Raw genomic sequence first — 25,849 nt, forward strand, 5'->3', positions numbered from 1 at the left:
TAAAAAAATATACTATTTATTTTTATTTATAAAAAATAGTTAGTTTAACATATTTTATTTCTTCACAGTTTGGTTTCTCAAATTATTTATAAAAAAAAATAATTATTATAAAATATTTACATGATGTTCAAATGAAAATAACAAACAAAAAGAAAAATACATTTAAAGAATAAAAATATTGAATTCAAACAAATTAATTCAACTATTTAATTAAAATTAATTTAATACCATTTGCAATTTTTTAAATTTAACCATCTCAACTAAGAGAAAAAGATCATCAAATTTAGTCATCCAATAACATTAGCATTTAAGGTAATTCACAATTAAACAACGATAATCAATATTAAGTTAAATGGTAACAAAAGAGTAACGATTCAAAATTTACGATTAATGTGAAGGTGAACGTCAGTGTGAATATATTTGAAAGAGATAATGTGATGATAATGTAGTGTGGTTGAAAGAAAAGAAACAATTGCGAAGTGATAGATATTAGAAGAAGTACTAGCTTGTACACTAAAGCACCTAGTATTACACAATATATGATATATGAAGATTATGGAAACATCTGGTTAGTAATACAAGAGAACCGTAAATTACATGCATAGTATGACATGATAACATAAGCTTAGCATGGATAAGGTTCTATAAATACTAGGGCATTGCTTATGTATTAATCAACTCATTAGTGCAAAGTATAATGGAGTTCAAAGATGTTATTATATCATGGTATCATTCACCTTGTACAATCCTTTATGCTCTCTAACTACACTAACCAAATTTAAGTTACATTATCATCGCTTTCAAGAACTGGAACTATGTCTTCTTCTTTGTTTCACCATGGCCGAAACTTAACACATTATTGCAGATTTTCCCAGTTACTTCAGCACATTCTTCGTCTTCCTCATATCACTTTTGACTGAAGCTTTCCATAAAATTACAGGATAATAACTACCTTCTCTGGAATCAACATGTTGAAGGTGTGATCCTTGTATAAAGAGTGCACAAGATAGTGGTGAACCCTCAAATTTCGGAGAAATTCAAGATGGAACAAGATCATGTTGAAGGCAAATTTTTAGATGACTATGAGGCATGGATAGTTCATGACCAAACAATCTTCATATGGCCTCTTTCCACTATTTTTGAATCTTTATTACCTAGTGTGCTGTCTAGCAAGCATGCTTTTGAAGTGTGGAGCAGGATTGACGAGTATTTCAATGCTCACTGGAAAGCTAGAGTTCAATAACTTAAAGTTGAATTGAAATCCATCAAGAAAGGTAATAAATCCATTACAGAGTATGTTCTTCTTGTTAAGGCATTCCCAAACTCGTTATTAATTGTTGGAGATGTTGTTTTGGAGCAAGATCAAGTTGACCCAATTCTTTATGGATTACTAGAAGAGTATAATACCTTTGTTATGCAAATGTATGGTACCTCTAAACCTCAAACTTTGTAGGATATGGAAGCTATCCTCTATGGGGTAGGAGGCTTAAATTAACAAGTTTAGGAATGAGCTCATTGTGTCAACTATAACTGCAAATGTAGCACATGTGAATAATCAAACAGGTGGTGTGTATGAAAGTGGTTCACATAATCGAAGTAGAGGTCACATGATTATGGGTAAAGGTCATGGTATTGGTCAATTCACACTTGGTATGATACCTACATGCAAATTACGTGGTAAATATGGTCACGTTGTAGTGCATTGTTGGTAAAATTTGGATGATGCATTCATACCTACTCAGACTCAGTCGAAGTTAGCATAATTTCCTGGTGCCTCAACTAACAAACCTGAAACTTCCACATCTAATTCCCAGGAACTAGAAATGATGGCTTCTACTCACACATATTATCTTCATAAGGAGAATGAAAACCAAGTTTGGTTCATAGATTCAGGTGCTTCCCATCACCTTACTTCTAATTCATCTTTCTTGTAATCCAAGAAATCATATGTTGGACCCAGTCGAGTCTTTGTTGCTAAAGGTGAATCCTAAAAAATTCACGGTGTAGGTTCCTCTTTTGTGTTTTCAAACTCTTATCCTGTTAATTAACTTAAGCTTAATGATATTTTATTTGTACTTTGCATGACAAGAAACTTACTATTAGTCTCTAAATTTTATAGAGATAATAATGTTGGGTTTGAGTTTATGGATGACAAATGCTACATCAAATCTAAGGTTTGTAGAGTCACTTTACTTGAAGGCTTTCTTGACTCAAGTGGACTGTGTTGCTTTCCACAACTACTATTGAAGCCTTCAAGCATCTCTTCTCATCAATATGCCAATTCAGTATCTTCATTTATAAATGTCAATTATATATGTTGTTTATGATGTACATAAGCTTAGTACTAGTTTCTTATGGCATTATAGATTAGGGCATGCACATTCCACTGCTATTAAACTTGATCTCAGACATTGTAATATTCTTATTTCCAATAAAAAATCTACTATGTTGTGTAAGTCATGTTGTTTGGGCAAGTCTCGTAGGTTGGATGCTTCAATTTCTTCAAATGTATATGATGCTCCATTTGATGTTGTGTACAAAGACCTTTGGAGACCTGTGTAACACTCCAAATTTATTTTAATAGTATTAACGTATTTTACTATTATTTTTAAATAATTATTTATAACTTTCAATGTGTTTATATGATTATATGTTTATTTTTTTTATTTTTTTATTTTGGATGATGGAATAATTAATCGGGAACAGTGAGTGTTTTTTAATTAATTGAATTTAATTGATTAGTGAGAGTGGTGGAATTTAATTGAATTAGAATTGTTAATTTAATTAGAATATTAGAATATTAACACAATATTAGAAGTTGAAAAGTTTTGGAATTAAAATGAGATTTAAATAAAATAATAGAAATATTATAGTAGTATTTATTTATTACAAATAATTAGAAATTAGAAAATAGAGAATAAAGGAGAAAATAAGGTGTGGTGAGTAAAAACGAGGTGTAAGGAGACTTGAATATTATATAAAGGGAAATTAGGTTAATTGGGGGTTAGAGAAACTTGGAAAAAGTCAGAATGTGAGAGAGACAAGAGTTGGAAAAATATGCAAGCTTAAGAGAGGAAGAAACACGATTAACAAAGCTTGGAATTGCTGCTGAAAATCAGAGGTATGTGGATTTGGTTCAAATATGGGTGTTTAATGTCATATAGGATATATAAAACCCCTAACCTTCTTCTTATTCCTTTTTCCTTACTCCATTGATGGGGTTTTTGAGTTTATGAATTTAGAGATGGTTGTGCAAACCTCTCTAAATCGATATATGATATTTACTGCAATTTGATTATTAATGTATGCTCGGTTATGTGTAGAATTTAGAATGCCAATTGGGATTAAATTTTGAGTTGTGATTTCTTGTTAATTTTATTAAAAGGGATGAATGTGTTCATGAATTGGTTCTTAATTAGTGTATGGATCGGTGATGTGTGTGATGTGTTATTTTAATTATTGTATTATTATTGTGTGGCAAATTCTAAGTGTTAGGTTTTTAAAGAAATCGAAATCGGAGCTCCAGAAGTGCTCCAATGGGGAAAATCGTATTTGTGTGAAAGTTTGGCCTGGAAGTTGCTACGGGTGGCCGTATCAGGCCCCTGGATTAAGTATCAAGCGTGTCGTCGAATTTTGTTTCATGCATAACTTGAGTTTTGTGACTCCGTTTGAGGCGCGGTTCAAAGTGTTGAAAAGCTAACGCTGAGAACTACACTATGGGAATGTGCCTATAAGTTGAATGTATACTTGAGAAAATGATTATGTTGTGTTACTTGTTGTGTAACGTTATTTGATGGTTAGCAACAATGAAATCATTTTTTATAGTTGTGATTCAATGAATCAATTATTACCCTATTAGAAGGGATGTTGATGTTAAGATAATTATTGATGCTAAGTTATATAACTTTGACTATTATGTTAAATTTTAATAATTGATTATTATGATGAATTTCATAATTGATTTTGTTTGAAATATTCGGTTTGATGGTGGAATTGTTTACTGTGACCTTACATTGGTTAATTTTGAGTTCGGTTTAGTGGTAGAATCATTGTGTTGATGTCGGAGTTGAAGGTTGTGGTGATGCCTTCATGTAATTTTTTATGTATAATTTTCATGAATTCATGTATTTCAAAGTTAGGTGGGACTTTGGTTTGTTGACGAGTCCTGATCTAGTGTTATGATCAGCGACGAGTCCTAGTCTAGTGTTATGATTGGTATGGAGCTCAAGTTTAGTGTTATAACCATTTATAAGCTTGGGGTTTAGTGGTGTAACCCATGAATGTATTCAGTAACATACCTCTGAACTTCCAAACCTAGGTGAAACATGCATGAGAGTAGAGTCTAGGTGTCCATTGCATACATAATATTGCATTGTGAATGATTGATGTTGATTCAATTATTTTGTGTATCTATCTTTATTGTGTTATACACCGATAACATATGTTGAATACATTCTCACCCCTGTTCGTTGCTGTATGTTTATTTTTGCAATTGATTGCAGATACTTAAGTAGAGGGACCTTAATATCATGTGTGTTGGAGGATGGCTTGAGATGGATGTCTTCATTCTCGTTTAATTATTTGTTTGTCTAGATTATTCGAATAATACTCTGATAGTGTAACATTGGGACGAGATTTGATATGTCTATCTTTGCAAGGTGTTTTAATTATACCTTTCAGTTATATTAAAGTTCAACTCCTTTTGAAACTATGAGATGTGTTAATTGGTTAAATGTTTTAATTCCGTCGCGACATTTTATAAGTTGAAATGATTGTTTGACTGAGAAGTATGTGTTACACCTTAAAGATGATATTTTATTTTAAGTTTATTCATTGTTCTCTTTTAAGTTTAGAGTCAGGGTTTTAGGGTGTTATATAGTTGATATCAAAGCAAGTCGGCCCATCCGGCCAGGTTTTATGATGTTATTTGTTCCCAAGTATGCGACAAGGGTATGAACATTATCGATGCAATGTTTCTTGTAATGGATATTTACTGGTGTGTTGAGAAATAGTTGGAGGTAGAGTCGAATAAGAACTTGCAGACGCCCTTGGAGCATTGGCTAATGTGATGGTGCAAATGCAGGAGGCTCTACAAGCTCAATAGAATCAATAGGGAGAGGTTGATGAATTATGTATGCTGAGTAAGTTTCAGAGAAATAATCGACCAACATTTAAGGGAAGGTAAGACACTGAAGGTGCTCAAGCTTGGATGCAAAAGATTGAGAAGATCTTCTGAGTAATGACTTTTTCAAATGGGCAGAACGTTTTGTTTAGTAATCATATGCTGGCCGAGGAAGTATATTATTAGTGGGATAATGCTCGTCAAAGGCTTGAAGCTGCAAGTATTGGGATCACCTGGGAGAATATGAAGACTCAGTTCCTTGAGAAGTAGTTTCCAACAAATGTCCGTAGAAGAAAGGAGATCGAGTTCCTTGAGCTGAAGCAAGGAAACATGATTGTTGTTGATTACAATAGGGTAGGAGATGAGGGATCTAAGTGTATCAAGTTTGATAGTGGATTGAGCCCAGAGATCAGGCAATTCATCAGGTACTAGGGGATTTGTCAGTTCTTTGTGCTGGTTAATAAGTGTAGAATCTATGATGAAGATAACATAGCTAGATCTACTCATTACAAGACAATTAGTGAGAAGAAAGGTAAGGATCATAATCAAGAGAAGTCGTATGGGAATCCATTTGCTAAGAATAATCATACAAATTAGCAGAGATCCATGGGTGGAAAAGAGCCAAGTGAAGGAGGGGCGTTTGCTTCTCTTAGGTGCTTCAAGTGTGGAGAAGTTGGTCATCATATTGTTGAGTGCATGAGCACACTTGTGACTTATCTCAAGTGTAGGGAGCCAAGGCATGATATTGCTGAGTGTAGCAGAAATGTCATGACTTGTTTCAATAATGGAGAACCTGGTCATATCAGTTATAAGTGTTCAAAGCCAAAAAATTCTCTAGATATCGCACAAGGTAGTAGCAAGGTGTTTTCTCTAAGTGGGGTTGAGGTCTCGAGATCTGATAACTTGATTCAAGGCACACATTTCATTAATAACGCGTCTTTGATTACTATTATTGACGCAAGTGTGAAACATTCATTTATATCTCTTAATTGTGCAACTAAGTTGAGTTTGGTTGTGTCTTCTATGAGTGATAGCATGGTCATTGATACCCTAACCTATGGTTTGGTGACTAATTCATCAGTTTGTTTGAACTTCCCTCTAACTATTTATGGTAGAAAGTTTAGAGTTGACTTGATCTGCTTGCCTTTGAGTCGACTCAATGTTATTTTGGAGATGATCTAGTTGGAGTTCAACCGTGTCAATATCAATTGCTTTGATAAGACTATGATGTTTCCTGAACTCGAAGAGAGTAAGAATTTGAGATTTGTGTGTCTGCGTAAGATAGAGGTGTCATTGAGAGGATACAATCAAATGCTCATGATGTTTGCTTCCTTGAGAGTGGAGAGAGAGAGAGAGGATGCGAGTGTTGAGTTGCTTATTATGTATGAGTTCCCTAATTATTTCCCTAAGGATATTAGCGATTTCCACTGGAGCGAGAAGTTGAGTTCTAAATAGATTTAGTATCTGGTGCTAGTCATGTTCGATGGCACCATATCAAATGCATGCATCAGAGTTAAGTGAGTTGAAGAAACAATTAGCATATGTGTTAGAGAAGAAGTTTCTTAGCCTAGTGTATCATAGTAGGGAGCATCGTGTTATTGGTTAAGAATAAAGATGGTATCATGAGGTTGTGTGTTGATTATCGACAACTGAATAAGGTTAGTATCAAGAATAAGTACCCTCTTTCCAGTATCAATGAACTTATGGATCAGTTAGTTGGTGCTTGTGTGTTCAGTAAGATTGATTTGTGATCAGGTTATCATCAAATTCAAGTAAAGTCATAAGATATTCTGAAGATTGCATTTAGAATTCAATATGGTCACTATGAGTACTCAATGATGTTGTTTAGTATGTCTAATGTTCCAGGTGTGTTCATGGAGTTTATAAATAAGATCTTCCATCCTGACTTGGATCAGTTTGTGGTTATGTTCATAGATGATATTGTGGTTTATTCCAAGTCAAATGAAGAGCATGTGGGGCATCTGGGAGTTTTGTTGCAGACTTTGTAAGAAAAGAAGTTGTATGCCAAGCTATCTAAGTGTGAGTTCTGGTTGAAAGAAGTAAGTTTTCTTGGTCATATGATTTCGAGTGGTGGTATATCAGTTGATCCGTCGAAGGTTGATGTTGTTTTGTAGTGGGAGATTCTGAAATCTGTTACAGAGATCAAACTTTGTTTGGGTTGGGCTAGTTACTACAAAAGGTTTATTCAAGGATTTTTGAATTTAGCTTTTCCTTTGACTTAGTTGACTAGAAAAGGGCAAGTGTATTTGTGGGATGTTCAATGTGAGAAGAGTTTTCAAGAACCCGAGAGGAAGTTGACGTTAGTGCCAATTTTGATTTTGCCGAGTGCGAGTGAATTAATTGTGATGCGTCAAAGATGGGATTAAGTGGCGTGTGTCACACCTCGAAAAATGAGAACACGACTTTGTAAAACGCAATTGAACACTCGCGAGATGGACTGAACAAAGTTGCCACCAAAATTTATTTATTCCTAAAAAGAAAAAGGGGAAATATCGATAAAACCAAAGAAAGAACGATAATGATATTAGTCGTTGCAACCAAATCAGGGTTTGGGAGTCAATTATGCAAGGAGAGATTATTAGCACCCCTCACGTCCGTTGTACTCAATGGGAACTGTTATGTTAGTTGTGCACGTTAATGTTAGTTTAGAAATGTTACGCTTATCAATTTATTAAGAGGGAGAGAAGAATAGAAACAAAAGAAAAGAGAAAATGTTTTTGGGTTTTTTATTAATGTGCCTGACAAAATTTACAAATCCTGCTCCTGCATATCTCCGGGTGCGATGGAGAACTCAAGGCTTACATAGTTCTGGGTAGAAAATGTTTGTTTGTTGGTCGATTTTAGAGAAAGCTACTTTGTCTCAATAAAAAAAACATTATTGGCTACCCAAAACAAGTGGAGAAGGGAACATTCACATAACAGCCGGATGGATTTTCAAATCAACATTTATGGGCAACGTCACAAGCTTACTCACACATTCAAGTGGACGAAACATTGCTTTTGTGTTGTCTCAAGATAAAGTACCTTTTGTTTGAAAAAAGGGTTTGAGGATCAATCGCACGACGAAAAAAGAGTTTGATTGTTTTGAATGTATTTTGTCTGATGAGAGAGTTTGGAAGGGTGAGAACTACATCTCGATTCCCAAATCTCGGGAATTTATGGACTACACCCCGCTCCTTTTTCATCTTATTTGCAAAAGGGTTTTGATAATTTTATATGTTTTTGAAGTTTGGTTTGAGAAAGCGCACTTGATGCTAGTCAAGGTTTATTAAGCGTTGTGGAATTGATTTAAGGATGATGAGTGTTTAGATTAAAGAGAACTACATCTTGGATCTTAACTCTTAGGAGCTCTTGGAATACACCTTGTTCCTTTCATCCATTTTATTGAAAAAGTGTTAAATATTGGTTAATTATTTTTTATTTTTGATTGGGAAAATGGCTTGATGTTGGATCAAGCATTTGATTAATGATCGCAAAAAGAGTTGAGAAAAAAGGTTGGAGAGTTTGAAAATGGTTGAAGATGAAATGTTTGAGAACATGGGAATGGTAGAAATGGATTGGAAAATTACTCGATGTTGGATCGAGTTTTTATTTTTGTTCTTTTCAGAAAATGATTGATTTTATTCTTGTGTTAAAAAATACCTAAACAAAGCAATAAAAATAAAGCGATAAAATTATTACATGTCGTGCGAATATAAACCATTTCGATTGTTCTTTGCTCAAATGTGTGTTATCATCTAAAGGTTACTTGAAAAAGGGAAACAATTATAATAATTAGTGTGCTCGCCAAGGATTAGTCCCTAGTGCCTACCTATCCTCATAGTGCAATAAAGAAATAAGAGCTTTGTAGTTTATGGAAATAAGGATATAAACAATGAAAAGAAAGAGTTGATTAGGTTGCCAAAAGGAGAAAAAAATTGCTTGAATAGAATGAGTGTGGCACTAACCAATATATGGTAATTAGCAAAAAATAGTAAAAGAATATGGCATTAACCAATAGATGGTGATTATCCTAAAAGAGAAAGAGAAAATGGTATTTCAATCAGAGAATATGGTGTTAACCAATATATGGTATGGCCAATACAAGGATTGTAGGATTTATCCAGAGTTTGTAACTCTATAAGGCTTTATATGAAAGAAGAGAGTTTGCCATAGTCTGTAACTCAACAGGGCGTTGTATGAAAATTTGCTAACATAACAGGAAATATGAAAGGTTATCATATTCTATAACTCTATGAGGCAAGAATGGATGATTTCCAGACTCTGTAACTCTACAAGGCAGAAATGAATGTTTCCAAAGTCTGTAACTCTACACGGAAAAAAGCAAGGTTGCTAGAGTCTGTAACTCTATAGGGCAGAGTGAGAGTTACTAGAGCATGAGGCTCCACAGGATATAAAGAGATTTCCAGAGTTTCTAGCTCTACAAGGCAGAATGCCAGAGTCTGTAACTCTATAGGGAAGAAAGAGAAGGAAGGGTGTTGCCAGAGTCTGTAACTCTTGAAGGTAAAAAGAGAAGTTGCCATTTGTGAACCAAGTTAGACAGGCCTGAACTAGATTGGATTGGAATTCAAGCTAACTGAATTTTGAGACCTATTAGACATGGTTTGAATTCTAAAATGAAATGGATTGGTTTGCTAATGATGCTTTGTTTAGTATTATAATTGTCATGTTAATAAGTTAAGTGAAATGCGAATATCGAATGATGATTGGTTACGAGATCTGATTGTGTGTATTTGTTTCATTATTGCAAGACTTGATATGACACAATATTTTGACAAGGCATGAATATTTGGCAAGGCATATATGCATATAGTGGAAGGAACTAGGCTTGGCACAATGCATGGCAAGGATTGATCATGAAGAAACTTGGCGCACCAATAAGACTCATTAGGACATTTGAAGGCTTTTGGAGGAATATCTTATGAAGAAAGTTTGATTAGGTATAGGTTAGGTCAGTTGACTTTGGTCAAATGTTGACCAAAAAGTCAACAGTTAACCAAGGTCAAATTTAGGTAAATATGTATATTTTTATGTGGAATTGGATTTGAATTCTTTTTGTAATGTAATGCACAGACGATTTGCAATGAAAGTAGCTTCCTTTTGTATGAATTGTGTAATTTATGTTTTTGTATGCTTTTTCGCTTCATAATTTGAATGAATCTTGACTGAAACTGAATCTTGGATTTGAATGTATTGATCACCTAAATGAAGTTTCGTATCATGATCTAAAAAAACCAATTAGAGGACTAAGTGTATTGAAAAAGGCCCATAAAAAGATTAATCAGTCAAATACCATATTCCATGGTTGACCAAGTAAGCCATCAATCCTAAATCAAATGCAATGCCAAGATGCAAACCCTATGATCCATAAGTGCCAAGAACCAAAAATTAGGGTTTCAAGAGATAAGCACGCATGCCAATGTAAAACAGTCTCAACAGGTTTGATCCAATTGAAGAAGATCCTAGCCCATGATACTTGCTAGACCAATCAATAAGAATCTAAGCACAAAACTTTTGAATCAATGATATTTTTTAAAAATTGAAATGAGAGAAATAACCTAAATACCTAGGAGGATGCAGATGAAAAAGTCAGATAAAAATTGAAAATAATAGAGCAAATTTTGGGGTATGACAATATCACATAGATTCGCTTGTCTACACACATCTCACCAAAATGGAACTATGGAAAGAAAACATAACCATCTAGTGGAAATGTGACTGACTTTGTTATCTCACTCATCCTTTCCATTACAATTTTGGGATCACAACTTTTCTACAACAGTGCATGTTATAAACATGATTCCTTCTGCAATATTACCTAAATTCCATTCTCCATATCATGCCTTGTACAAAAAGTTACCTATCTATGAGTCTCTTAAGATTTTTTGGTGGAGCTTGTTTTCCTTTCACTAATCCCTATAATAAGCTCAAACAATATTTTAGAAGCCAATAGGCTATTTACCTAGGTGTGTTATCTCAACATAGAGGTTACAAGTGCCTTAACAGGTGTGGAAAGATTTTCATCTCTGAAGATGTTAAATTTCTTTAGAATTCCGTTTTATTTTCAACTATGTTTCCAGCTAGTTCAATCACCTTGTGTCCTTCACCTGGTCCTACCGAGTCTCTTACTTTTCCTCAAATACTTCTTCTTTAAATGCCTAATGCCACTTCCATTAATCCAATCAATAATATCCCCCTATTCATTTGTCTCAAATAACCTATCATCAACTACTACACCTCTTGCTCAATAAAATCCTAGACATGGTCCTATAACTGAGTCTACCCTACCTCAAACTTCTTTTAGCAATCTTGGTATCATACCTCCGCCTAATAGCTTAAACTCTTTAATGCATCCGAGTCCAAACATGACTCTTGCTAATGAAACTAGCTCACATGTCCAATCTACTGAGTAATTGTGACACCTTCAATACATCGTAATACCATTCCTCCAGTTCTTCATCTCAATGATCATCCTATGTTTACAAGAGCTAAATCAGGTCATTCAAAGCCTGAAGCTGTTCTCACACATGTGAAACCCACTTCTATCAATCAAGCTCTTGCTTAACCAAACTAGCATAAAGCTATGTAACTAGAGTATGATGTACTCCTGGCCAATCAAACATTGAAATTAACAACTCTTCCTACTCATAGAAAGCCTGCTGGATGTAGGTGGGTCTTCAAAGTGAAAGAGAATTCTGAAGGTATTATAAATTAATATGAATCCCGACTTGATGCTAATGGATATCATCGATAATTTGGATTCAATTTTAATGGAACTTTCTAACCTATTATGAAGCCAACCACCATTAGAGTCGTTCTTACTTTTGTCCTGACTCATAATTGGGAGCTTCAACAAATTGATATAAATAATGTGTTTCTTAATAGCTAACTTCAATAGGAAGTATAAATGACTCAACCCCTTGGTTTTGAACAACAAGATTCTACACTTGTATGCAAGTTAAACAAAGCTCTATATGGCCATAAGCTGGCCCCTAAGGCATGGTATGGGAAGCTAACTCAGGCCCTTGTTCATTTTGGTTTCATTCATAATAAATGTGATCATTCTATCTTCACATACTCTAACTAAGGAATCACACTCTATGTATTGGTGTATGTTTATGATATTCTCATTACATGATCATCATCTACACTTTGGTTCATAAGATAATTGATTCTCTTCATGCAACATTTTCCCTCAACAAACTAGGGGCTCCAAAATACTTTCTTGGTATAGAGATCAAACGACTCTCCACAAGTGGTCTTCTTCTCATTCAAACAAAGTATATTCATGATCTCCTCTCTCATGCCAAAATATGCAATGTGAATTGTGACGCCACTCATATGCTCAATACCTGTCGTCACAACAAACCTAACACCTTTTCTCCCTCAGATCCTCATCTATATTTCTCCATTGACGAAGCTCTTCAATACGTGTCTCTCATGCGACCAGATATTGCCTTCAATGTAAACGAATCATGTCAACCCATGAAATCTCTATTAGAGTCTCACTGGGCAGCAATTAAGAGGATCTTACGCTATCTTAGTGGCATAATCACACATGGTCTCTTTCTTTCTCCAGCTCCATTGTCATAGAAGTTCTTCGTACGTGCATATAGGGATTCCGGATGGGTCAGTGATCTCGATGATCGCCGCTCTACCTCTGAATTTTGCATTTTCTTTAGTATGAATCTTATGTCTTGGAGCTCTAAGGAACAACGTCTTGTGGTTAGATCAAGCACTAAAGCCAAATATCGTGCGCTTGCTCATATTTCCTATGAATTAATATGGTTCGAATCACTTCTTCAAGAACTTACAGTCGCATTCTTATCTCCTACTCTTTTGTGTGATAATTTTAGTGCAATCTTATTGTCTCACAATCCAATCCTTCATGCTCGAACACAATATATTGAGTTTGATATTCATTTCGTTTGTGGGTGTGTTATCTCTAAGAAATTGCAGATTCAACATGTATCATGCTCCTTGCAACTTGCAGACGCCCTCACAAAGCCCATTGGCACGAGGGAGTTTTAGGATCTTAGGACCAAGCTCAAAGTCTTAACTTTTGTTCCTCCTTAAACTTGTGGAGTAGTATTATAAGAAGTAGTAGCTTGTACACTAAGACACCTAGTATTACACAATATATGATGTATGAAGATGATTGGAACAACTAGTTAGCAATGCATGAGAACCATAAATGTGATGCATGATATGACATGATAACATAAGCTTAGGATGTATAAGGTTCTATAAATACTAGGGCATTGCTTACGTAACAATCAACTCATTAGTGCAAAGTAAATGGAGTTCAAAGATATAATTCTATCAATAAAATTTAGAAATTTGTGCGAGAATTTACAAAACGACTTATTATTTTATTTGAATGAGAAATGTTTCAAATTTTGATGTTATATATATATATATATATATATATATATATATATATATATATATATATATATATATATATATATATATATATATATATATATATATATAAAGAGAGAGAGAGATTGCTCTAATTTCTTTAACCTAAACAATTTCAAGAAATATTATGGTTCTTTGATTCAAACAGTTTAAAATAAGAGTTTTCTAATTTTACACTGGTTATGATCCACCATCTATGAAGCATGAAGCACACAGACAGTCAGAGCATGACACCAACACTAACATTACGACATCAATAATAATTTAAAAAAAAAATAATTAAAGTATTTCTGTATGTAGTTGAGTGATTTTGATTAGAGCTCATCAGGCATTTAAAATAATTTGATTCAATTTGGTGGAACAAGAATGACTTTCATTTACTATCACAGACACAACACAAACGTACATATCAATTATTTTAACAAACTGGTGTACATATGATTATTAGTGATTACAAACTCAATAATCCCGATAGATATTATTGCTGCGTGAAATTCCCATTATCTCCACTACTCCTTCAAGTTTTTCAACCGACAACTACTCCCTCAAAAAAAATTCTATGGCTAAAGTTTTAAGTACTTTTTTTAGTGGAACTCTGTATCATGACCCTCTTCCTACAACGCCTTTTCAATCCATTTTATGGTTGATATTAAAATATTTTACAAAAATAAATATATAATTTTATTTTGAAGTAAATATTTAGAAAACAACCACAAAAACCGTTTATTAAATGCACTTGAAAAGATGTCAATAATGAGACTACCAACCAACATAGCTAGTATACATATTTAACATAACATTCCAATTAAGAACCTCTGAAGCTTGTTTCACTTTCCATTTGTAAATATGGATCAAGAGAAAGAGAAGAGAAAGCAAAGTTCAAGAGAAGAAAAAAGTGAACAGGAGAAATTTGTTTATGATGGTTCTGTGGATTATAAAGGCCAAGTTCCTCGTCGTGCTTCAACTGGTGTTTGGATAGCTTCTCTCTTTGTCCTAAGTAAGATATGTCTACTTGTATTCATAATTTTTTTTTACAAGTTTGTAATTATGTTAATTTTGCATGATGTGTTGCAGCAATTGAATTTAGTGAAAGAGTGAGCTTTTTTGGAATAGCATCAAATCTGATATCCTATCTTACTAAGGTGATGCATGAAGATCTGAAAACAGCAGCGAAGAATGTAAACTACTGGACAGGAACAACAACCTTAATGCCTCTGATTGGTGGATTTCTTGCCGATGCTTACACTGGTCGATTTCCTATGGTCTTGTTTTCTTCCCTTGTTTACCTCATGGTAAATCTTTTATTTTTTATTTTTTCTAAACATGTTTTCTTGTTATATTTTTAACAGACTTTTACAGGTGAATCCACATATCTATTTTTCAACTTTTTTTTTAATTTTGTTAAAAATAAAGACAAAAATTAATTATAATAATTAAATATAACAAATTTCACATCAATTGGTTAGATATCGTTATCATAAGCAACAAAGTAATACAAGAATTTACAAAAAGAAACAGCAAGATTTTTATATTAAAACAAAATAAAATGATAAATTATATTTTTGCATGGAATGCACATTTTAATTAACTTTTTATTATATAACATGTCCTTCACATCTTTTATAATCGTATCTTTAAGCACTATATATCTTATCTCATAATAGGGATGTGAATGGAGAAGAGCCAGAAATATATTATCATCTTAATCTCCCTTTTCGTATCTATTATTTCTCATATTCGTATCGAATCTCTTCTATGAGAGAACCTTGTCCTTCATCTCCGTTTTCACAGATCTCTACTATCATCTTAATCTCCATTTTCATATCTATTATTTCTCATATCCGTATCGAATCTCTTCTATGAGAGAACTTTGTCCTTCATCTCCGTCTCCACAGATCCCTACGAATCTCTAAAATTTTTATGGAGATCTATAAACATAAATTTTTTACTTCTTATTTTTAATTAATAAAAAATTCAAATATTAATCACGAAAAATTAAAAAATTAATTCTCTAATATAAATATATTTTTTAATAATATTTAATCTATACTTTTAAGAATCATGACCACCAAACTTTTAAATTTATTGATAAAATAAATTATATAAAATAACAAATAAACTATAGCTTTTGTATGATTATATTATTAACTAACAACGAACAAGTATATGAAAATGAAGTGTATTTTAATTAACATTGTTTTAAAAGAAATATTAATTTTCCATGAAAATCAAATTTAATTTTCTAATTGTGAAACTCAAACCAGGGATTAAGTCTATTGACAATGTCTCAATACATTCCAAGTTTAAAGCCATGCAACACAAAGACATGTCTTCAGCCACGAAAGCTTCATGAAGTAGTTTTCTTCCTTTCCCTTTACTGCATCTCCTTGGGTACTGGAGGACACAAACCATGCTTAGAAAGCTTCGGAGCCGATCAATTCGACGAAGATCACGTCGAAGAAAGGAAGAAGAAGATGTCTTTCTTCAATTGGTGGAACTTCGCACTGTGTTTTGCATTGCTGCTTGGTGCAACTGTGATTGTTTATGTTCAAGATTTTGTTAGCTGGGGAGCTGCTTGTCTTATTTTAACAATACTTATGGCTTTATGTATCATAGCTTTCTATGTTGGGAAGCCATTTTATAGGTATAGAAGGCCACAAGGAAACACTCTAAAACCAATTTTACAGGTCCTAGTTGCAGCTATAAGGAAAAGGAAATTATCTTGTCCTTCAAATCCTGATTTGTTGTATGAAGTTCCAAAGTCGGATAACTCCCAAGGGAGGCTTCTTTCAAATACTAACAACCTAAGGTATGACTTATTTGAAATTATCATAAGCATTTGTAATCGGCGTGTCTCTGGTGTCTGACACATGTCAGTGTTACGTGTCAGTGTCTAATAATAGTCTAATATAATTTGAAATGAATGAATAGGTTTCTTGACAAGGCTGCAATAATAGAAGATACACAAATTGATAAAAAAAGGAATCCATGGAGATTAACAACAGTGACAAGAGTGGAAGAAACAAAGCTTATTCTGAACCTAATTCCCATATGGTTAACATCATTAACAACAGGAATATGTTTAGCACAAGGTTCAACACTCTTTGTAAAACAAGCAGCTTCTATGAACTTAAAGCTTAGTGACAGTTTCACAATCCCACCGGCTTCTGTTTCCGCTGCGGCAGCTATTGGAACCATTATATTTGTTCCTATTTATGATAGGATTATTGTTCCGAGTATGAGAAAAATCACTGGTAATGAAAGAGGAATCAGCATACTTAAAAGAATTTCCATTGGCTTAACATTTTCAGTTATAGTTATGATTGTTGCAGCTTTAGTAGAAGCTAAGAGACTTAGAATGCATGAACAAGAAAAGACTATGAGACTGAGTGTATTTTGGTTAGTACCTCAATGTTTTATTCTTGGCTTTGGTGATGCATTTTCTCTTGTTGGTTTACAAGAGTATTTCTATGACCAAGTTCCTGATTCAATGAGAAGCTTAGGAATGGCTTTATATCTTAGTGTGATTGGAGTTGGAAGTTTCTTAAGCAGTTTCTTAATCATTATTGTGGATTATGTGACAGAAAAGAATGGAAAAAGTTGGTTTGGGAAGGATATAAATTCAAGTCGTTTGGATAAGTATTATTGGATGTTGGCAATTATTAATGCTTTGAATTTGTGTGCCTATATTTTTATAGCAAAGAGGTATACTTATAAGAGTGTAGAGAGGAGAGGTAATGAAATTAATGGTTGTGAGAGTGATGGGGTAGAGATGATCACATGATGAGAACTACTTTAGCTGTATTGTATGTATCTCACATTAATATTCTTGTGATGAATTAAATGTTTTACATATTGTTTTCTGTCTCATCATTTTTTTGGCTTTTTTTTATGTCACTTTTGTATAGATCAATGAAACAAATTCGCCTTTTTAAAAGGTGCCATTTTGTAAATAATAGGACTTTCATTTTGTTCCATATGTAAAGCTCATACTTTTCAATACTTACATAGTGGCTGGATTTCAATGCTGACATCCAAGAACGAATGACTCAGAAAAATCTTCATAGCAAACATCCCAGAACAAATAACTCAAAGTAAAATCTTCATAGCAAACATCGAAGAAAAAGTGACTTAAAGTAAAATCTTCATAGCAAACATTCAAGAACAAATGACTTGAAGTAAAATCTTCAACATTATTACGTTTTAATGGCACAGGAAATGACCTCAGGCGGCAGCCCACACAACCTTTCCCAGACTTTGGCCTGGAAAATTGTAGCAGAACTGTTTAAAGGTAATATAATACATTCCACCAGCACAACATCCAAAGGTTGACTTGATAAGGTCATCAAACACAAAATTTGGATCCTAATTAGAACAAGAATAATAATGAATGAAGTTGATAAATGGTAGTTAAATAGTTTAGATTTAGAACCTGATTTATTTTAGAAAGTCTCAAGATCGGTCGTAATTTTTTAGAGGTCTGATGCAAATAATATAAATGGACCCTTAATCAAAAATATACTTTAAAAAAAAGAATGATTTTGTATTCGTCAAATAAAAATATTTTACTGCATTCACTTTCAAATTCTTGTATTTATGATCAATTTGATATAAATTTTTTTATAAGAGAAAATTACCAAATTAAGATTATAAACTAGCTATGGTAGAAATTTTAAACAAGAGAATATCCTTACATAATTAAGATTATAAGTTAGTTATGGCAGAAGTTTTAAACAAGAGAATATCATTACATAAGCAAGAGTCTAACAATGATCACACCTAAAAAAGGTATAACAAAGAGGATTGAACCCACAAAATTTACCACCGCATTTAAAAATCAATCTCCTACCATTTGACCAATGACAAACTCATGTTTATTTTTCATTTTATAATTTATTTAATAGATTATTAAATATATATTTTGTTTTTTTAAAAACAAAATTGGGCCCCATAATTTGGAGGCCCTGGACTAAGGATCGTCTTGCCCTTGCTCAAGGTCGGCTCAGCCTGAGATAGAGGTGATTCACAACCAAGTTTGCAAAGAAATTACTGCAAAACAGGTTGTACAATGGCCTAGAAAAGGAAAGTTGTCAGCTAGAAAATTAAGTGTAAAGTATGCAATCCTTCACATGATTGGTGCTGCTAACCGGGTTCCCACAAACCATACATCAACCATTGCCACTAGATTTGAGAAATTCATTTATGCAGTTGGTACCAAGACCAACTTTGATTTTGGAGATTATGTTTTTGGACAAACATTGAAGCATGCCGGTACTTGTGCAGTGAAGATGCCCATTGCATTTCCTTCACTTATATGTGGAATTATTCTCAGTCAACACTCAAGTATCCTGAATAATGCTAATGCTGCTAGCAAGAGGGAATCCCCGTTTTCTCTTCACTACACGTTGTTTGCAGGGACACATGTCACGGATATTTTCTTGACATCTGAAAAGAGTTTATCAGTTCAACCTCCAAGGTTGGTCTGATTGCTACATTAAAGGACACATGTAAAACTTTGGACGATACTATCAAGACCTGCACTAAAAGGAAGATCAGACTTGAAAGACTGATAAAATTTTTGGCTGAAGAGAGTCCTTATGAGAATGTGTCTGGTAATGCTGAAGAAGGAGATAAGGAAGAAGAGGATGTTGTTGTTGGTGCTACTTCTGTAGATGAATCAGATGCTTTTGCTGACATTTGTGGCGTCTATTTGACTATGTATGTTTCGTTTAGTGGGCCATTGCCCTGAATATTGCACCTTTGTGTGCAATGGTATGTACCTCTAACTCACATGTTTTTCTACTATTTTGCTCTATTGTTTTGTTTCCATTGAAGAATGTATGCTTGGTTTTTCATACTCTGGCTAAAAAGAGGGAGTAAATAGTGTAAAGTTGTGCTCTTGAATGCTTTTTTTGATGCCATGTGTGTTATGTGTGAAGGTTGTTTCTTTGAGGGGGAGTATGTTTCTTATGTGACAGGGGGAGTAGTTTTTGTGTTGTTGATCATGACATTCAGGGGGAGTATGATTTGTTTGTGCTTAGGCTGTTGTGTGCTTGTTGTGATGTTAGACAAAATGTCTTGACATTTTATTTCAGAGAATTTCTTCTTTGAAGGAGGCTTGGAGTGTGAGAGTTTATTTCTCTCTATGTGTTTTCTAAGAGGTTGGGTTTCTACTTACTTCTGCTACGTGTGCCTCTGATATGTCTTGGTGTTATACCAAGAGTTTGGTTGTTTGGTTTTTGTGCTTGTGATTATTGTTGTTGTTTTATCTTTTCTCCAGCTATATGATGCAAAGGTTGTTTTAGTCAAAAAAATCACATGGGGAGATTCTAAGGTCTCTGTTTTTATGATTGACAACAATTTTGTTAAAACATGTATCACAACAAGATGTTGAGCAAGATGTCTTGACATGTTGATTAGACATTTTTGCAGGTTTTGTTTTACTTCTTGGAAGACTTATTTTATTATGAGATCTCTGAATATCCAGCTATCATATATGACTAGCCAAGAAGGTTTATTTTAGGAACTCTTGTTTCATTTCCAGCAGTGCACTTGTTTCATAAAAAAGGATGTTGAGACATTTTAGGAAACAAGTGATCTTGTTCCTGATTTTATGGAAAAGATTCTGCAGACTTTGTGCAACAGTTCTGATTGGATCTGGTGCGGTTTTAAGCCTAAGCCCACTCTTATCAAAGGTTATTCAAAGAGAATGTTGCTAACCTAATTTAAAGAAGTGAGAGCTACGCTTGAGTATTGTGAAATTAGGGTTTTAGTGTTCTTTGTTATTTGTGATCCACTTTTATATCTTGTAGATATTAGAGTTGGACTTTGTCTTTGAGTTGTAATTCCTAATCACTCATAAGCTTTTAAGCAAGAGTGGATGATATGTTTTGGAAGAGTGTCATCTATTCTTTGATTAAAGTCATTATCAATGCGTGTGATTGAAGGGAAGTGAGAGGGGTCTCATATCTAGGAGAGTCATAGATAGAAATATCACGGGTAGTGATTAGGTGAGAAGATTGTAAACAGGAGGTTGTTTATTGAGGTCTTCCAACTAATAATATTATAGTGGATTTCCTTCCTGGTTTGGATGCCCGTAGATGTAGGTGAAGTTGCACCGAAATGGATTAACAATCATCTGTGTTATTTACTTTCAAGAGTGCGTTTTAACATCCTTATTACTATTGTTGTGTGAAGTCCTTATATTAGTGTTATGAGATTGCATATGACATCTGATATCTGAATACCAGAATTTCAATTGATATTAGAGCAGGCATCCTTCTCTGTTTCTAGGTGAGATCCGGGGAAGATACTTTCTGGTACCATGGACATGGAAGAAGGATTTGTTAACAGACCATCCATCTTATATGCACCAAGTATGACTATTGGAAGACACGTATGGTGGCATTCCAAAAATATATGGATAGCAAGACTTAGAAAGCTATCATCAAGGGTTGGGAACATCCTGTTGTGAAGGACAAAGATGGGAAGGCTACTACTGACTTGAAGCTTGAAGAGGACTGGTCTAAGGAAGAGGATGAACTAGCTCTTGAAAACTCCAAAGCTTTGAATTCTCTATTCAATGGAGTTGACAAAAAGATATTCAGGTTAATAAACACCTATACTATGGCCAAAGATGCATGGGAAATTCTCATAACAACTCATGAAGGCACATCTAATGTGAAGATGTCTAGACTTCATCTTCTCACTACCAGATTTGAGAATCTAAATATGAAAGATGATGAGAGTATTCATGATTTTCACATGAACGTTCTTGAAATAGAAAATTCATCTAGTGTCTTGGGAGAGAAGATGTTAGAAGAAAAGATGGTTAGAAAAATTCTCAGGTCCTTACCTAAGAAATTTGACATGAAGGTCACAGTCATTGAAGTAGCCCAAGACATCAGCAACATGAGAGTAGATGAACTTGTTGGGTCACCCAAAACTTTTGAATTGGGTATTAGTGACAGATCTGAAAAGAAGAACAAGTGCATGACTTTTGTATCCAACACTGAAGTTGAAGAGGACCAATGTGACTCGGATACTGATGAAGGAATGTCTAATGCTATTGTACTGCTTGGGAGACAATTCAACAAGGTACTGAAGAGAATGAACAGGAAGTCAAAACCAAATGTCAAGAACAATTCATCTGACATCAGCAAGAACAATAACTTTCATAGAAGAACAAGAACAGAAGAGAAATCCAATCAAGGTAAAGGCATTCAATGTCATAGGTGTGAAGGATTTAGACACATTAGAGCAAAATACCCTACATATCTCAAGAAACAAAAGAAAGGGGTTTGATAACTCTAAAAGTGAACCCGAGGATGAATATACTAAACATGTAACTGCTTTAATTGGAAGATTTGATTCTGATGAAGATTCTTGTGATGAAGAAGTCTCTTATGATGAACTGATTGCCTCTTACAAAGAACTGTGCATCAGAAGTGAAGAAGTTTGTCAACTGGGCGAAAAATAGAAGAAAATTATATCTCAACTGCAGGCTGAAAAAGAAAAAGATTTGTCTACTATCTCTGGTCTTCAAAATGAGGTGACTCTATTGACTTCTAAATTTTAGAACATGACAAAGTATGTAAGAATGTTGAACAATGGCTCTGATATGTTAGATGAAGTTCTTCAAGTTGGGAAAGTGGTTGGAGACTTGAAAGGGATAAGATTTAATTATCAATCTTTAAACAAACAAGGAGAAACCCATGTGACAAGCTTTGTTCCTCCAAAAAGGAAGATTGAGCCTATGATGTCTAATCATATGTCTCAACATCGTGCCAGACATCAGAATACTCAAACTGGAGGCAAGCTATTGCAATGGACACGTCATTACTGTGGAAAATTTGGTCATATAAAACCCTTATGTTTCAAACTGTATGGTTATCCAAGGCGTCCAACACAGCCTAGGGTTAATCAAGTAGTGATTAAAACTAGAAAGGAGTGGATACCTAAGCCTGTCACCACTAGTCTTATAGCTCACACCTCTCTTAGAGCTTCAGCTATAGAAGACTGGTACTTTAATAGTGGATGTTCTAGACATATGACAGGGGTCAATAAGTTCTTGGTGGACATCAAGTCTTACTCCACCAATTATATCACTTTTGGTGATGGGGCTAAAGGTGAAATTAAAGGAGTTGGAAGACTAGCTTGTACAGGACTCCCTAGTCTTGATAATGTTCTTCTTGTAAAATCCCTGACTTCTAATTTGATTAGTATCAGTCAGTTATGTGACCAGGGTCTTAAATTTAATTTCACTAAGTCTAAATGTTTGGTCACTGATGAGAAGAATGAAGTACCGATGAGGGGGGTCAGGTCTAAGGACAATTGTTACTCATGGACACCTCAAGAAATTAATTTTTCTTCCACATGCTTGTTGCAAGGAAGATGAAGTCAAACCGTGGCACCAAAAACTTGGACATTTGCATCTGAAAAGCATGAAGAAGATTATGTCTAAAAACGCTATCAGAGGTATTCATAAGCTCAAGATTAAGGAAGGAAAAACCCGTGGTGCGTGTCAAATTGGAAAGTAGACCAAGATGTCACACCGGAAGATCTAATATCTGACTACTTCAAAGGTTCTGGAACTTTTTCATATGGATTTAATGCGACCCATGTAGGTTGAGAACCTTGGTGGGAAAATGTATGCTTATGTTATTGTTGATGAGTTTTCAAGATTCACTTGGGTGAACTTCATCAAGAAAAAATCAGATGTCTTTGAGGTTTTCAAGGATTTATGTCAAAGGCTTCAAAGAAAGAAGGAAAATGGAATTGTCAGGATTAGAAGTGACTATGGCAAGAAATTTAAAAATAGAAAATTTGTTGAATTTTTCTCCTCTGAAGGTATTGGCTATGAGTTTTATTCTCCCATCACCCCTCTGCAAAATGGAGTTGTTGAGCGCAAGAATAAGACTCTACAAGAATCAGCTAGAGTCATGCTTCATTCTAAGCATCTACCCTACCATTTTTGGGCTGAAGCAATGAATATTGCTTGTTATATTCATAATAGGGTCACTCTGAGAACTGGTACTTCAGCTACTCTCTATGAATTGTGGAAAGGGGGGAAGCCTACTCTCAAATACTTTCATGTATTTGGAAGTAAATGTTACATTTTGGTTGATCATGAACAAAGAAGAAAGATGGATCCCAAGAGTGATGATGGAATATTTTTGGGATACTCTATAAACAGCAGAGCCTATAGAGTATTTAATTCCAGAACCAAATTCATGATGGAATCTATTAATATTGTGGTTGATGATTAAATCATATAGAAGGAAACTGATGTCGAAGAAGATGTTGGAACATAATCTCAGATGAATGATGCCCCAAAAGATGTAACAGACATTGAGTCCAACACTAAGTATGCAGGTACTTAATCAGAGGTCAATCAAGCCAACAAAGGTCCTTCTATCAGAATCCAAAAATATCACCCTAAGGAGCTCATGATAGGGAATATTAATGAATGAATAACCACTAGATCAAGAGAGGTTGTATCCAATTCTTGCTTTGTATCTAAGTTTGAACCCAAGAATGTGAAAGAGGCTTTAATTGATGAATTATGGATCAATGATATGCAAGAAGAGCTAGGTCAATTCAAGAGGAATGAAGTATGGGATTTCGTTCCTAGGCCTGAAGGAACAATTGTTATTGGCACAAAATGGGTGTATAAGAATAAATCTGATGAAAAGGGAGTTTCACCATAAATAAGGCCAGCCTTGTGACTCAAGGATACACTCAAATTGAAGAAGTAGATTTTGATGAGACCTTTGCTCTAGTTGCTCGTCTTGAATCCATAAGATTGTTTTCAGGAATGGCATGTATACTGAAGTTCAAACTATTTCAGATGGATGTGAAAAGTGCCTTTTTGAATGGCACTTAAATGAAGAGGTGTATGTTGAACATCCCAAGGGGTTAATAGATCCTACTTTTCCAGATCATGTGTTAAAACTGAAGAAAGCTCTTTATGGGCTAAAGCAAGCTCCTAGGGGTTGGTATGAAAGACTGACATAGTTTCTTGTCAATAATGGCTACAGGAAATCATGAATAAACAAGACCATGTTTGTTAAGGAGAAGGATGGCAAACTCATGATTGCTCAGATATATGTGGATGACATTGTGTTTGGTGGGATGTCAATTGAGAAGGTTCAACATTTTGTAAAGCAGATGCAATCTGAATTTGAGGTGAGTCTTGTTGGTGAATTAACTTATTTTCTTGGTCTTCAAGTGAAGCATATGGATGATTCTATCTTCATCTCTCAAAGTAAGTATGCCAAGAACATAATGAAGAAGTTTGTTATGGAGAATGATAGTCACAAGATGACACCTTCACCTACTCATTTGAAGTTATCTAAAGATGAAAAAGGTATTAATGTGGATCAAAGTTTATACAGGAGCATGATTGGTAGCCTGTTATGCCTTACAACTAGCAAACTTGACATCACATTTGTTGTAGGTGTTTGTGCAAGATATCAAGTTGAGCCCAAAATGAGTCACATCAATCAAGTGAAGAGGATTCTGAAGTACATCAATGGTACAAGTGACTATGGCATGTTATACTCTCATGGATCTAATTCCATACTTGTAGGGTATTGTGATGCAGATTGGGCAGGTAATGCTGATGATAGGAAAAACACTTTAGGAGGTTGCTTCTTCTTAGGAAACAATCTTATATCTTGGTTCAGCAAGTAGAAAAATTTTGTGTCCCTATCCACTACTAAGGCTGAGTATATTGCAGCAGGAAGCAACTTTTCTCAGTTGATTTGGATGAAGCAGATGTTAAAAGAATATAATTTTAAATAAGATGTCATGAAATTATATTGTGACAACATTAGTGCTATCAATATATCCAAAAATCCTATTCAACACAGCAGGATAAATCTCATTAACATTCGTCATCATTTTATCAGAGATCTTATTGAAGACATGTGTCATACCCCAATTTTGTTCGGCCATTTGTGGTTTACCCATGAGATCTCTTTGTTTCAAAGGCCTATTTGCATAAGTGTATCTATAATCTAAAAAATGGTTTGAATCTTTTTACATTACTAATCCAAAACTTATTTTTTTATTAGTAAGTATTAAGAGCCATGTTATTATTTCTATGATCACTATTTACTAGTCCATTTACACGTCCCAAATATTTATACCAAGTTCTAAGTTCTTCATGGGTTCCCAAATTAAATTTTCATTTTTTAGAAACATGTATGTGTTTTTTTTAAACTAAAAGTCCCATATTTAGATTTTTGTATTTAAAATAGAATTATGTTTTTTTTTTTA

The 25,849-nt window shown here is 34.1% G+C and overlaps 3 protein-coding genes across 3 annotated transcripts; all 3 read left to right on the top strand.

The window, feature by feature from the left end:
- Nucleotides 1-5,728: 5,728 nt before the first annotated feature.
- Nucleotides 5,729-6,304, top strand: LOC127080208 (uncharacterized). The gene has a single exon (XM_051020536.1). The coding sequence runs from the start codon at nt 5,729-5,731 to the stop codon at nt 6,302-6,304; it is 576 nt and encodes a 191-aa protein (XP_050876493.1).
- A 7,992-nt stretch (nt 6,305-14,296) lies between these two features.
- On the top strand, nt 14,297-17,437 carry LOC127083898 (protein NRT1/ PTR FAMILY 5.6). Its single transcript, XM_051024261.1, has 4 exons — nt 14,297-14,564; nt 14,642-14,859; nt 15,832-16,376; nt 16,499-17,437. The coding sequence occupies exons 1-4, from the start codon at nt 14,414-14,416 to the stop codon at nt 17,349-17,351; spliced, it is 1,767 nt and encodes a 588-aa protein (XP_050880218.1). The 5' UTR covers nt 14,297-14,413; the 3' UTR covers nt 17,352-17,437.
- Nucleotides 17,438-24,628: 7,191 nt separating this feature from the next.
- Nucleotides 24,629-25,261, top strand: LOC127080209 (uncharacterized mitochondrial protein AtMg00810-like). The gene has a single exon (XM_051020537.1). The coding sequence runs from the start codon at nt 24,629-24,631 to the stop codon at nt 25,259-25,261; it is 633 nt and encodes a 210-aa protein (XP_050876494.1).
- The last annotated feature ends 588 nt before the right edge of the window (nt 25,262-25,849 follow it).

Source organism: Lathyrus oleraceus, chromosome 5, assembly GCF_024323335.1.
Source record: "Lathyrus oleraceus cultivar Zhongwan6 chromosome 5, CAAS_Psat_ZW6_1.0, whole genome shotgun sequence".
NCBI classification, from domain to species: Eukaryota; Viridiplantae; Streptophyta; class Magnoliopsida; order Fabales; family Fabaceae; genus Lathyrus; species Lathyrus oleraceus.